The 15,378-nt window shown below is 47.9% G+C and overlaps 1 protein-coding gene across 1 annotated transcript in view; it reads right to left on the bottom strand.

Annotated features, from left to right (window-relative positions):
- Positions 1–15,378, bottom strand: part of RIPOR2 (RHO family interacting cell polarization regulator 2) — a 57,146-nt gene that overhangs the window by 14,984 nt on the left and 26,784 nt on the right. Inside the window, exons 13-19 of the mRNA XM_029944972.1 lie at positions 15,082–15,376; positions 11,704–11,888; positions 8,862–9,033; positions 6,095–6,230; positions 4,172–4,333; positions 3,008–3,166; positions 466–668 (exon numbers count right to left, since the gene is read on the bottom strand). Coding sequence (XP_029800832.1) covers positions 466–668; positions 3,008–3,166; positions 4,172–4,333; positions 6,095–6,230; positions 8,862–9,033; positions 11,704–11,888; positions 15,082–15,376 — 1,312 coding nt within the window. The remainder of the gene's footprint in view (positions 1–465; positions 669–3,007; positions 3,167–4,171; positions 4,334–6,094; positions 6,231–8,861; positions 9,034–11,703; positions 11,889–15,081; positions 15,377–15,378) is intronic.

Here is a 15,378-nt window from a genome sequence, read left to right as displayed (position 1 = left end):
GGTGCTTCGGTGGCTTAGTCGGTTAAGCATCCGACTTCAGCTCAGGTCATGATCTCATGGTTTATGAGTTCAAACCCTGCGTTGGGCTGACAGCTCAGAGCCTGGAGCCTGTCTTGGATTCTGTGTCTCCCTCTCTCTGTCTCCCTTGTCCCCACTCTGCTCATGCTCTCTCTCTCTCTCAGAAATAAACATTAAAAAAAAGAAAAAAAATTATAGATGTTAGCATATGCATAGAAAAACATCAGAAGGAATATATACCAAATCTTGAACAGTTTTCTCTGGGCTCTGGACTTAGGGGCACTCAAATATTTACAGTATATTTTTATAGTTTAAAGTCTGAAATGGTATATATTATTAATAGGCAGAAGAAAATCATTTTTATAAAAACATACAGCAAAGTATTCATAGGAAATGCCAGAAAGTGAAACAAGCTTCTGGCCTGATGTCCATGGTTTGGGGCCTCACCTTTTCCCTGAAGTGCTCGTTTCTGGAGGCTGCGGCCAAGTACAGCATCACGGCCTCACGGGCCTCCTGGTCGTCCCCGGTCAGCAGCATGGCCAGGGTCCCGAGGACTTCCTGCTGGGCCGAGAGGCTGCCGGGAGCGAGGTCACTCATGGCCTGGAGCAGTTTCTCATCTCTTAGCGACTGCAGAGTCTGAATCAAGGACACTAAAGCATGAAAAGAAAGCAAGGTTCACCTTCGGATCGTGAGGTAACACACTCACTAAAAATATAAGTGAGACTCAGGTATACCTATCACCACAGACGCAAGTGTGCAAAGTCAGCGTGTGATGAAGGTGATGTTTCCAATTCGTGAGAAGAGGGCATGATTCAAACAACTCTATTAAGGCAAACGGCAAGCCTTAAGGGGGAGCAGCGAAGGCGGGTCTCCATCTCGTATGGCGACTAAAATAACTTCTAATGAATGAAATAGTCAAATGTAAAAGTACGTAGGGAAGGAACTGCAAGGAAACACTTTATACAGTCTTCCTGATGAGAGCAAACTCTGTTGCTCATCTGTCTTTGAGCTGCACCCGGCTGGCAGTCCGCCAGCCCCGAATGGCCCCAGCCCGACATTCTCTCTGCCTGCGTGTGGGCACCCGGGCCCTGATGGAGAAATCCAGTTGGGTGGTCGGAATATGGAGATGCTATGATAAAAACTAACATTCTGAGTCCCATTTGGGCAGATGGATGATGTTCCATGACCACGGCACAGGTTCTGATACCAACAGGGTATCCAGTCCAGGCGTCTACTAGCCGCCCAACATTAGGCCACGAGCATGTCCGGTCAGTACGAATGGGAAACAATGACCTAAAATGTGTATCCAGTGGTAGAGAGCATCCTCTATACAATGGACACATTAGTGAATTTTCGAGATTTTTTGTTGGCTTTAATTTTCTATTTCTCCCGCTGGGTCATTTCACCTTTATAAACAAAGCCCATGCATGCATACTATAAAACTAAAAAAGTTTCAAAGGATAACATGAGATATAATGTCAAATGAAAGCTAGGATATAATATTCTATAATAGGTCATCACAATGTTGAAATTCCAAATCCATGCATATCCAACTAAAAAACATTAAAATTTAAAAGTAGATAATAGGTGATCTGAATATTGTTGGGCATACTTTTTTTTTGTTTTCTAGTCTTTTTTTTTTTAAATAATGAGGTGGGGGCGGCGCCTGGGTGGCTCAGCCAGCTGAGCGTCTGACTTTGGCTCAGGTCATGATCTCATGGTTAGTGAGTTCACGTCCCAGGTCAGGCTTTGCATTGACAGGTCAGAACCTGGAGCCTGTCTCAGAGTCTGTGTCTCCCTCTCTCTCCGCCCCTCCCCTGATCATGCTCTCTTTCAAAAAAAAAATGAATAAACATTAAAAATATAATGAGGGTCTGTTTCTTACCTAAAAGAGGAAGAAAAAAAGGCAGGTACAAGGTTAGGGTTTCTTCCACTGTCACCACTACTAGCATAGTGATTCTGTGCCTTCCCCGGGGCCCTGGGGGGCGGGGAGAGGCTCAGAGACGTCAACTACCACTGATGTCATTTGAACAGTAGAGAACTTTACTCAGAAAACTGCTTTAGACAGTGACAAACTTAGAGAAGACAGGAAGACTATCCTAAAGTGAGATCCTGTGATCTCCTGCCTCCATTCTCCTTCTAGAACTCTGGACCAGCGTCTGCTCCTCATAAGGGCTACACAGACTCTCCTGTGTTTGGGCAGGGTAGGCACCAGGTGGGGGAGAAAGTGCTCCTTCTCACTGCGATGGAAGCACCGTGATGGACTTGGCCACGCAGGGTTTGGCGTTCTGGAGGGAAGGGCTGAGTCTGGCACTGAGCCGGCCTGTCTACTCCTAATGAACACACTGCGCTCCCATCCCCTTTCCCTGGCAGCGGACACGTATGGGTGGATTTATAGAACTGGAACCCAGCCCCTCACTGCCTGGCTCCGCCCCAAAGAGGTTTCCCCTCATTGCTGGTGCTTATTTTATTTCTAACATGTGAAGCCCCACACGAGAAGGAAGGCGATAATGAGCTTCATGCTACCCTGCTATGCGGGTGCCAGTTCTCATTCTCCGGAGATGCAGCCTGAGATTTGACTTTCCATCTTCTCTCCTTTCCTGATCAACATGTCACCTCATCTGCCTTCTCGTGAACCCCGTTGCTGATTATTATCAAAGCGCCACCAAAAAGGGCAACATAAAACAGCACTGCTTGTAGGCTTGATCCCACAAATGGCAGACCCACTAATGAAGAAATTGTATCATTAAATCAGCTTCTTGTCAATGTCATACCCTTGCTGGGTGATTGGGATGCTCTCGGTAAATCTCTGGTTCATTGCCAAGAGGTACTACTGTTAAAGGTCCAGAAGTCACTGAAAAGGCTGATCTTATCCTAGCTGCTGACTTGGGGGAAGAAATGGTTACTAGCACTGAAAACTATGACTGACAAGACCAGAGCTCACTCCGAACTGAGCCACCACGCAGTGCAAGAAGAGAACACTTCCCACCTTGCTTGGCCAGCTGGTTCAAGTAGCTCTCCAGGTCGCTCACCCCGTGGCTGGTGAAGTAACCGTAGTACTGGAAAACAGTGACGACTTCCGACGAGAGGCTAGAGGGGAGCAGAGGCTCAGCCTGGTCCAGGATTTGGGACACCAGCGTTTGAAACACTGTTGGGCAGGAGAAACACAGAGCGCTTTTAAGAGCCATGACCGTTCATTCGTTCACCCGTCTGTCTCTGCCACGGTGTACGGCAGGGCGCGGTACATGCAATGAGACGTCTTCAGCGTGCAGCTGGATGGGCACATGGTCACACACCTGTGTCCCTGCGTTTGGTCAAGAAACAGAACACTGTGAGCACCCAACCAAGTCGACTCATTCCCCTTCCCGGTCTGTAGATCCGCCTCCCCCACCACTGGTAACTGATAATCTGACGTCTATCAATATGAATCAGCTTTACGTGTTCTTGAACATCATATAAATGGGATTATACAGTATATACTGGTTGTATCTGGTTCCTTTTACTCAATAAAATATTTGTGGGATTAACCTAAATTGTTGCTTATAGTAGTTGTTTATTCTTTTTAAAAATTGCTGTGTAATACCCTATCATATGACTGATACTATATATACAATATATAAGTATGTACAATACACACACACACACACACACACAATATATATTTCTTTTCTTGTTGGTGGGCATTTGAGTTGTTTCTGATTTTCAGCTCTTGTGAAGAAAGGTGCTATGAACCTTTTTTGTGAGTATAAGCATGTGTTCCCCTTGATATACTGATGAGCAGAATTGCTGGGTCATAGGGTGGGGGTATATTTAGGAGCGGAATTGTTGGGTCAAAGGGTGGGGGTATACTTAGCTTTAGTAGAAACTGCCACTGTTTCTCAAACGGTTATACCACGGGACACTTTCCTATTGGTGACATTTAATGAAAAACATATACGGCCACCTAAACAGCAATTTGGACATACAGTGCTTTAAAAGTCACTGCTGACATTCTGAATTAGAACACATTCAATGTCTTTCTTTTCGTAGAGTAGACGACGGCTAGGTGATATTTTCTCTGAAGAGTCGGGCGGCCGGGGAAGTGGGAGGGGTCCTGCCAGGGCTCCCTCCCAAAGCACACGGCAGACACCGTCCTCTCCCCGCTGCCCTGTACCTGGGTCTGCGAGGCCTGGGCATTCTCTGTCGACCGTTCTGGCAAAGCTGGCCTCCAGCTGCCTCATCACCCTGCCGGCTGAGCTGTGGTAGACACCCGCTGGGCTGCAGCACCTCGTCCAGAATGACAGCAAAGACAGCTTTTTGTGAAATTCGGGGATGGCTGGAAAAGAGCAAGCCCACCCCCAACACACAGTTTGAATGAAGCGGACGAAGAGTTGCCCTGCGTGGGGGTGGGGCAGGCACAGCGGGGCCTCTTCTTTTTTTTTAAAAAAGATTGTTTTTAAAAATTTGCTTAAATGTTGATTTTTTTTTTTATATTTGAGAGAAAGAGAGAAAGAGAGAGAGCATGGAGGGGCAGAGAGAGAGGTGGGGACAGAAGATCCAAAGCAGGCTCTGTGCTGACAACAGAGAGCCCGAAGTGAGGCTCAGACTCATGAATGTGAGATCATGACCTGAGCTGAAGTTGGATGCTTACCCAACTGAGCCACCTCAGTGCCCCAAGACTATGGTTTTTAAATTAAAAAATATTTATTTATTCTGAGAGACAGTGGGGGTTGGGGCAGATGGAGAGAATCCCTAGCAGGTTCTGCACTGTCAGCACAGAGCCTGACATAGGGCTTAAACCCAGGAACTGAGAGATCAAGAGTTGAACACTTCACCAACTGACCCACCCAGGCACCCCTAAAATTTTTTTAAAGTAGGTTCCACACCCAACGTGGGGCTTGGACTCATGACTCTGAGATCCACGGACTGGGCCATCCAGGCGTCCCCTAAAGATTGCAGGTTTTAATCCGAACAACAAGATTCCTCAGTGGTTGGCAGTTTTTCCAAAAGACAAGGAAGTAATGACCAGGTGCTCAGCCAGCCTGGGCAGCGGAGAAAACACAGCAAAAGCAAAGCTGTTTGCTTTCAATGAGAGAAAAGCCAGCGGCTCTACTCCGGGAAGATGCTCTCATCATCTCCTGTCCTGTGACTTCCCGGCAGACCCCGGCACAGGCTCAGAGAATCGCCCTCCGGGAGGTGTTTCTGAAGGGGCCGGAACAGAACAGGATGTGGGCCAAGGGAGTGTGACACTCGCCCGCGTGGCTCTCTGGCTGAAATGGTGAGGCGCACGCACCGTGCCAAGCAGCGCGCGGTCAGCATTTCCCTTGTGTGCGGCCGTGACCGTGAGGAGGCACCTGGGAGTGGGGAGGACACGAGTCGCTTGCATCCTGAGTGTCCTGCCCCCTTTTACACTCTCAGACACCTGCCAAGGTCACTGACTCCTGGGAGGACTAGATGCAGGGGGCAGAAGTCTAAACCAGGAACTGACAGGGAGTTCTCTTTTAGGCTGGATCTGACCGGCCCAGAGCAGAGTCAGGTGCTCCATGGGGTAGCTGCTGTGATCAAAGACACAAATTCCTGTCTCCACTAAAGAGCTCTGTAGCCAGATCACACAAGTTCAAAGGCATCTTCCCCATGGCAAGTTCTCCATCTAACACTCTTGGAACCAGGGACTTTCCCTAGAGCCTGCGAGTCCACATATTTCTACCTTTGCCAAGGGGAGTTGGGGAGGATTTTGCATTTGGCCGTCGGCTGCTGTGGGAGCTGTCTTCACAGGCTCCATGGCACAGGAACAATCCTAACCACCTGTCCCCAAAAGGAACTGCACTGGCAGAAAAAGTCTGTGAAATTGCCTGAGAGGCGGACGCTGGTTCTGCTCATCTACGGGCGTCAGACGTCCGGAGGTGGAGAGCTGGCCCTATCGAGTCTGCTGGTTTGACTCCGAAAGCAGAGACTGGTGTTACTGAGATCGCATCAGTGTGGGGACATTCCTGCACTGTCGTGCCTTCCTGCTGTCCCGATGGAGCAGGGAAGAGGTACAGGCAAGGAGTGGGCCAGCGGCCACCAGTGGATAGAGGTGTGACGTGCACGTGCTTACCTTCGATGACGGAACTGATGTTCCCTATGTTCTCATCACTGATGGCTGACAGTTTCTCCATCACTTGCACTTGCCTAGAAAGCTTCTCTAAGAGGTTGCTCGCCACAAATGGGGTTTTGCTTGAGAAAACAATTTGCTGATAAAACAAACAAAACCGCTGTGTCAATTTTGTCCATTGTTGCCAGTGGAAGTTTCCCGACCCAACCTCATCCTTCCTAACACAGCGGTCACACTAAATACACCTTCCATGGCATTCTGCTCTGGTCTGAGAACATCCCTTATTCCATGCCAATCACCACACCCAATGAAATCATACACACTTTTGTTGCTCTAAACTTTTTCAGTGCCTGTATAGATTCTGGAAATTTTTCAGTAATAGAGCTACAAGGTTATTATCAAGTTGCCTTCCATTTCACGTACTGTGGATCTGTAAAACCTCTTTGGAACTTAGAAGGCATATTTAGGCTGCTTATCTGTGTGCTAACAGAAGAAGCGATTTATTTTACAAGTAGTAATTTTTCACAGTACGGATTTATTTCCTTGTTTTCAAGCTGGAAATTAAGAACCTGTACTATAACAATCATGATTATAATCAAGGCTTTCTCCTTCTAATTAACGACTGCTGATTACGTACCAGGTGCTGGTCAGGGCCCATGTATTAGCTCATGCTACTTCCCATAAGCACCCTGGTGGGTACTGTTGACATTTTACTGCTGGGGAAACCGAGGCACAGAGAGGTCCAGTAGCATGCCCGAGGCCACATAAATAGTAACTGATTTCACTGTGTGCTGGTCACAAGAGTAAAGGGCACGAGAGTAGACAGGACAGAAGGCAGTTGCTGCCTGAGGGTTCTAGTCCTTTCTGTGTGCCCCAGAGACCTGTCCCAGTCACCTGGTAGGGTTGGACACAGGGTGCTGACCTTTCCCACCATCCTCCACTGTCTAAACCATGGAGACGCTATACAAAGAGGATTTCCAGTCTCAGAAGCCTAGCGTAGCAACTATGCACTGATGCCTTCCATGGAAGTGAACACAGCAGGAGTGGACTGGTTTTAGGCATAATATATGGTTCTCTTGGAATGCCTGTTTTTGTCTCTTCACAATTACACACCAAACAGAGATGTAAACTCATCACTTCAGCAGTGGGTTGAGTCTGAAATCAAGTTTCTAATCCTTAATCCTTTGCATCTTTATATCAACCTCTGGTTTTTTCGGTGCTGATTTTCCCCACGGAGGGGCTGACTTGTTATAACCATGGTCTGAGTATCAGGAAGAACATTGCACTGAATATTTAAAAAATTTTTTTAGTTCATTTATTTTTTTGAGAGAGAGACAGCACGCAGGGGAGGGCCAGAGAGAGAGAGAATCCCAAACAGGATACATCCACTGTGGGTGCAGAGCCTGATGTAGGGCTCGAACTCACGAACGGCACTGCACTGAATAGTGCCTGTCAATTAGTCTTTGAGAGAAAACGTTCATTCCTTCATGGAAGGAAATCTCTTATGTCTCACAAAATAATGACTTTACCTCTACAATGCCAACAGGTAGTGTGCTCAGCACAGAATCAGGCTCAGCAAGGAAAAAGAGTTGTGAAAACTGACTTATTTGAGTGGCTGGATAGAGAATAATTATACGCAAACAACAATCCTTTCCCATTTTGGTCAGAAAAAACAAACAAACAAACAAACAAACATTGCACCTTCTGCCAGATTGGTTGTCAGTAAATGGCTTGTGAATTCAATAGTCGACAGAAGAGGCCACCCGGGCTGGTGGCCAGCCTAGTGGTAAGGGTCATAACTGCCAACCAGTGTCCCACAGTGTCTGAGGTGACTCTGGGTGGTTGGTTCATGGAGGAAAAGCACATTCTCCATCTCATCACAAGCGTATTATGGGAAAAGCACACTAACCCACTTCTGGCCTCTCTGGGACCTCTTCCTCCTCACCCTGCCTCTTATCTTCCACTTGCTCTTAGGAGCATGATTGATTGATTGATTCTTTATTTATTTATTTGCATCCTTCCTGACTGGCCAATCCCCCTGGAAACCACTACACATTCACGTTCACGTCCTTATCCTGTTCCCGACACGTGCAAACAGGCCGGAGAAGACCAGCAACCAGGCGAGGAGGAAGCGTTTATAGGGACGTTCGGGGTGGGGTGGGGGGAAAACACTGCGTTCATGACAGCTAACACACTTTCTATACCCAAAGAACTTCAAAATATTTGTTTCACTGTTGCAAAAGCTTAACTGGTAAAGAGCGTGAAATGAGAAGAAAAAGAAGTCCCAGGGTGTCCCGGAACGAGAGCCACCTGGCAATGACAGTGGCCTATGAAAGTATTCTTTGTCACTGCTAACACGCACTTATCCACGACCGTTCTGTGGCATTCCGCCTCTGGCTATCCAGGTGGTGGTCAATATTCCCATTCCTGTATGCTCAGGAACCCTGGCTTTCCAGGTCCATCATTTGTAGATAGCACAATACAATTTTTTTTTGCTTAGTCACATTACTCTTCTCTTTTAGTAGATGATTTGAAATCGAGAGCTAACCTAGTACATGTTCAGCAGACAGCTAGGTTTTAAGAGAGAAAACCCAGGGTTCGGGGAGGATGGCCATGGCCATCGGAACTGCTGAGTCTGCCCAAATCAAAGCGGGATTGGTCTCTTATTCCTGAATTTTCATCTCTCTCTGGCAAGACCGAATAAAGGCAGCGCACGTGTTGGGTGCAGACAGAGCCTGGGCTCTGAGACCAACGCAGTTGCCGAGCCCACCTGAACGAGCTGGGTGCAGTACTGGAGGTGCTTGACGATGGTGATGTCGAGGCTCTCGTTCCCTGTGGTCAGCGGGAGGGGGCTTCCCGCCACACTGGTCCCGACGCCTGTGTCCTCCGTCAGTGCTTCGCTCAGGTGCCCCCTGGCCTGCGGGTGCACTGACCTGTAAGGGCTGGGGCAGGAAGGGGAGAGCCCCATCAGTGGTTTCTCTTCAGCGGGGACACCCCAGGTCAACCCAATGAAGCTCCCAGAAGGCCCAAGTAGGACCCACTGCAAATGGGCTGTCGCTAGTCCATCTTGAAAAACCAAAATACCTTTCAAAAGCTACTCCTTGATTAAGCCTGGTCACCAATGTGTTGTATAAATAAAAGATCTGAGTTTGCTTCTCAAGCACAGTGAACCATTTTTTTTTTTTTTAGTTTTTAATGTTTATTTATTTTTGAGAGAGAGAGAGACAGAGCACAAGTAGGGAAGGGGCAGAGAGAGAGGGAGACACAGAATCCAAAGCAGGCTCAGGCTCCAAGCTGTCAGCACAGAGCCCAATGCAGGGCTCAAACTCACAACCTGTGAGATCACGACCTGAGCTAAAGTCGGATGCTGAACAGACTGAGCCACCCAGGCGCCCTCAACGGTGGACCATTTGTAAAGCAGGCTCACCACGGAGTCTTTGGAACGTGCTTTCATGGTGCACCTGTTACACTTTCTTGCTTTGTGGACGGGGCGCTTTGCCAAATTTCCTGGGATTAAACTGTCCTCTATTTTTGTGGTTTCCCAAGAGCAAATCCATTAAGAAATAATGTCAAGGCTTTTGCTTGGCCTCAGGTCAATTGCTACCGGAAGAGAAGGAAAAAGGAAAACTGCCAACAGGAGGTATGATGTTCTACCCCAGACAAAGGCTAAAAGGGGCTTGTTTATTTGACTCTTTCGAGGTGGAGCTTGGTTCTGCCTCCCATGCCTTACTGAAACCCGCTGGTGAACTGTCTAAAGCTGGGATCATGATAGGCACTTACATTTACACATAAGTATGCTGCCTCTATGATCCAGTTTTGGTCTGAAAATTAATCTGTGTGGAAAAGAGGGACTAGCTGTCCCTTTTCACATGGGAGGACTGACTGGCAGAGACGGTCTCCATGGTGTCCTGGTCACACAGCTAGGCAGTGACAGGGCAGCTGCTGGCTTCCAGGCTCGTGGCCCCCAGCCTCCATGATTTAAAAGATCGTGCACCTGAACTAAGAGGCACTAGATGCTTTACTCCAATGCACACTTGCCTCCGAGGGGAAAGCACTCGGCTTGTGTCCAGGCGATCAGCACATCTTAAAACACGCACACAGGGGCACCTGCGTGGCTCAGGTGGTTAAGCGTCCAACTCTTGGTTTTGGCGCAGGTCATGATCTCACAGTTTCGTGAGTTCAAGCCCCATATCGGGCTCTGTCCTGGCAGTGCAGAGCTTGCTTGCAATTCTCTCTCTGCCCCTCCCCCACTTGCTCGCTCTCTCTCTCTCTCTCTCTCTCTCTCTCTCTCTCTCTCCTTCAAAATACACTTAAAAAATAAATAAAACACACACACAATTTTCACAATTTTCCCCAATACCACTAATGATATATACTAAAGTTGGTTGATTTAGTCAATTTAATATCAGTGTTGTGTAAAATGTATAAAATCTATCATGTTTTTGCTGTTAAAATGCTTCTGAGAGCAAGAAGAACAAAGCTTAGATTAATGTCTGACTCTCACAGCATTTCACAAATTCCATCAAGTTAGAGAAATCTCAGCAGAGAAGGCAAGGGCACACTTAAACATTACATTCACTTATTAACTTTTGTTTGCTGTGTCCTCAGTTTGCTCAAAGGATAAATTCTAGCCTCACTTTTTCTCTTCCTGGTTTTGGAAGAAGAAGGTCTCCAGGAACAAGAAACCCAAAAACGTTGACATAACATCGTCCACAGAGAGGTTTGTGAAGGTGTAACTTGGAAACCTGTTCATATAACATGGCAAAAGTAAAGATGGTGGAAATCTACCCTTTCCTTTGGGAAAGTGTGCACGTGTGTGTTTCTGACAGTTAATGAAGGTGAGTAGATTCTACTGTGATTGGTTTGCTTTGCTGAAGTTATAAAATGGACCCCAGACTTGAGCTCCGAAGACAAGGTCTGGTTGTACAAGAAGGCCTGATGGAGAAGGTGACAATATTTCACCTTCATCTTCCCTTCCCTCCCACGGCCCCGCCCTCCGCGTCCCTCCCTAGAGACAGCCTCATTCTCCACTTGCTGGGTTGCAGAAGTGGAAATTGGTATCAGTTATTGGTCACAACAACATTCTAAGGCAAATACGTGCCCCGGCCTTAAACCTGGCATTGGCGTGTGTGCTGCTGAGCTTAATGTGTGGCTACTTTGCTAAAGGGAGCAAGAGGTAAAGGGTGGACAAAGCAAAGCGTAACAAGATGAAGAGATAAGAAATAAGACAAACAGGGAACCAGGTCCACACGGACCAGGCACTAAGATTTCTCTGGACACACAGTATGCTTAGTTAATTTAGAATTAATTACACTGGGGGCAAGCTGAAGCCCTGAAGCCTCCGAGATATATGTGTACACAAACTGTACACACGCACATTCATACAAGAGTTTCCCCTTCCTTTCTAACAAAGAAAAGCGATTCATTTTCCCTTCAATGGCACATGAGAGGTGGACAATATTTAAAAATGATCCTTGCCAATGAAAGGGAATTGAAAGCCAATTGGTCATTCATGCAGGGAGTTTTCTCTTCTTGGAGATGTGCACAGGTCCTGTCGGATAGTAACCAAGAACCACCGTTCAGAAGAAAGGTAAGCAGATGCTAACACTTACCTATTTTTCTCCATCTCGGTGTCCGAAAATACCGAGTCCATGCCTCCTCCAACATTACAAACCTCATCACCATCTTCCTCCTCCTCGTCAAAATCAGAGGTGTTCAGGAAGTCAAAGCTTTCTAAAGCACTTTCGACTGTAAGACTTAAACTGGAAGACCGGCTGTGGTTTCCGGCTGGCTTACACTGCAAAGGCAGAAGGCGTTGGGGAGAAGGTCAACATATCCAGAAGCAGAAACGGCACAGGCAACACTTGATCTGAGATGCGACACTTTCTTTTTTCCAAGCTTTTATTTTTTATTGTGGTTGGCATTTTAAAAAATGCATTTAAAATCTTCGTATTAAAAAAACAAACAAACGACAACGGTGGATTAAATGACACAGTATCTGGGATTCATTCCAAAACAATCTGGAGGGAAATAAGCGGGGAGAAGAGACGAAACGACCCTGGCCATGAGCTGACATCATGGAAGCCGGAAGATGGGCGCACTGGGAACTCTTACAGGATTCTCTCTACTTCTGCTTGAACATTTTAGAATGAAAAGTTTAGAAAACATTACAACCCAGAAGGCCTTGGGAAATGGAACTGCCAAACCCCTCTGCCTGGAGCTCAACCCTAAAGAAAATATAGCTAGCAGACAAATCTAAACAGTCGTGGAGCCCATGCCAAACACCAGCCAATCTGCAATGCCATGTGGCAATGCCCACACTGTCCTGGGACCGGAGATGGCTGCCTAAGGAGCCTGCTCTAAAGGATTAACAAAACCAACCCCAGAAGGAGAAAACTACTCAAACTCAGACCTGACTCATACTGCATAGGCAAGTAGACTTCAATATTAATTTTACATTCATGGTATGTCATTTTCTTTGAGCGTCAAGGACAAAAGGAAGGGTACAGACATAGCAAGAAGGATCCCTGCGTCCTCTACAGAACAAATCCTGTCACTTCCCTGACTGGGCCTTCCTTGACTGGGCCCTGGGATACTATGGGCAAACCCATCCAGGGGCCTGGAAGATTCTGTATTGCTAGGCACAGACAGAAGCAAGACGAACAGAATAACGCCAGCTGCTATGGGCACAAAGATGGAAAGAAGTCCTTCCAAATATTCAAGAAGACGGACGCGCTGGGGTGGACTGAACAGGACAAGTCTTGGGAGTCTGAAGAACTATGTGTCTCCATCCACTAGGCACTCCTTGCTGACTTCGTAACACAAGGCAGGCAGCGCCTTGGAGAGAGCTGTCTCTTATACTCAAGATGGCACAAAAGCACGGGGGAAACCGTCTTTCGGTCTTTTAAATCAGAGTTGTTTCATTCCCCTCAGTGAGCTCCGTCCCAGGGGCAGCATCATTTAGTTTCTGATCCTCAAGAGACGTTAGCATCCTAGGAATGTGAAGCGGGGGAGAAAAGAGAAAGCTTTGTCCAGCTGACACTTTAATTCTGGCTGGATCCAAAGCCACTTGCCCCAGATCTCAACTCGAATGCTGTTTTCAACCTCAGACAGATGGAGCCAGTTCGGACTCAGCCCACCTCTAGGGTCTTCTTTCTTAATTAGCTATCTGCTGAACTTGGCCTTGTGCAGTGTGGATGCGTTTCCCTATCGATCATCACAAAGGAACGGGCAGTTAAGGATTTTAGAGGCGGGATCGTTTGTGGAACCGCAGATTGAAATAACACTCCGGAAAGAAATCTGTGACCACCAGGTTTTTATAAGATTCACAGATGGGTCGCTCAGTGTTTCCTGGTGGCCCAGGCTACTTCTCAGCAATCTAGATGTCCGGCAACGGGAACTGGTATCCCCACTTGCTTTCTCGAAGGCGTCTGCTACAGGTGGGGCCGGTTGTGCCTTTAAATTGAACACCTTTTGCTCACTAAACAAAGCTGGTCAACTATGCAGATAAGAGCTTGTTGAGGGGTTAGATGTTTTCACCGGAGTCCTAGACAAGCGCATCCACACACGGGTCCTGAACTGGTGCTTCGGAGTTGTTTTATAGAAAGCAGATTCAGAGTGTCCTCTCAGAGACTGGATGGACAGCTGATTTAGTCCGTCATGGGCCCTGGAGGACCTGGCGAGCTGGGCAGAAGTTCTGTCTGCCTTGGGGACAAATCCCCCTCAGAGCTAGGGGGGCACGACTGGGAAGGGTAAGATAGAGAAGCCTTGGAAATGTCTGGAAATGCGCTTCCCACATGCCGCTGAGAAGACCACATCTTAAATGTTTTTTAAATGTTTTTATTTATTTTTGAGAGACAGAGAGAGACAGTGCGAGCAAGGGAGGGTCAGAGAGAGAGGGGGAGATACAGATTCCGAAGCAGGCTCTAGGCTCTGAGTTAGCTGTCAGCACAGAGCCCGACACGGGGCTCAAATCCACGGCTCGACGTGAGCTGAAGCTGGACGTTTAACCGACTGAGCCGCCCAGGTGCCCCGAGAAGACCACATCTTAAAACAGTCCTTCCAAGGGAGGCAACAGCCTTCTGTGGGCTGAATCAGGGCTCGCCACGGGCACCCTATTTTCAACCTTACTTTATACAGCACAGGTCACCAAAGAATGGCTCTTTCATGGAAAAGGATCAAATTTTTCTTCTGTATGGCAATATTAGAGTGGCAAAGAACACAAGTGGCGTGGGATTCGGGACAGAATTCAGGTTCTGTCTTCTTGTGCAGTGTTTTAAAAAGTTGAATCCGTATGCCCAGTGGAAATGGACACATTCTGGTGTAGCAACAATAATCTCATTATTGGGAACCTCTCGCCTTTGGGAAGTCATTTCTCTTGTTCTCTGCTCCCAGCGTGTCCACACTGAGCTGTCTGATCGGGAACAGGGTCGAGAAGGACATCCCTGGTGGACTTGGGGGTCCCTGGCTTCTAGAGCATGGCCGATGATGGATCTCTGGCTCTGATTGACTGGCTGGGACAAGTCTGGAGAAGGGAGACTTGGGAGGCAATACTCGGGGCTCGTGGGCCGGGGGGGGGGGGGGCTGCAGGGGCAGCTGCAGGGGGAGGGGACAGACCCGTGGCTCCCACATCAGGGCTGCCTAACGACTTCACTCAGGAAGGTCCTCCATCCGGTAGCATCTCGACCCCATTATGATCATCAAAATGCCCCGTTTCACATGTGGGGTTACAGGGACGGCCTCTGGGACCCAAGGAGCTCAGATGCTCCTCCACGCTGTTTAACTCCTGATCATCTTAGGTGCGTTGATCTGTCATTAGGAAAATGAAAATTGACACGCGCGACTGAGGTTGAAAGGTGTCATTCAAAGGACGGTTGCCTAGTGGTCCTGCGAGGAGATGGGATAAAAAGTAAAAGATACGCTACTTTCAACAGAAGGTGGCCTCAAACCCTCTCTCCAAACGAATCTGCTTTCCCTGAAACGGTACTTACTTTCAGAACATCATCCAAATGCTTGACTTCTTGGTTCAGATCCTGAAACTCCTTATAGCGCTCTTTGTGGGGCTCGAGGGCGAGGAAGAGCCCGCTGAAGGCGTCCTCCAGGCTGCCGTCCAGGAACGATCGACAGCCCTCCGACTCTCCGCTCACTGAGCCCTCCGACAGTAGCCTGTCCGCGGCCGCCGGCGCCTCGGCCGACGTGAGCCTCTTGACCAGCTGCTTCGTGAGGTTTCCTTCCAGAGTGTCCAGTTCCACCGGCTTCAGCTCCGACGCCTCGTCTGACTCGCGCAG

Source organism: Suricata suricatta, chromosome 7 (assembly GCF_006229205.1).
Source record: "Suricata suricatta isolate VVHF042 chromosome 7, meerkat_22Aug2017_6uvM2_HiC, whole genome shotgun sequence".
Lineage (NCBI taxonomy): Eukaryota > Metazoa > Chordata > Mammalia > Carnivora > Herpestidae > Suricata > Suricata suricatta.
The sequence above is the reverse complement of the archived record's forward strand: the minus strand, read 5'-3'. Positions and strand labels throughout refer to the sequence as shown.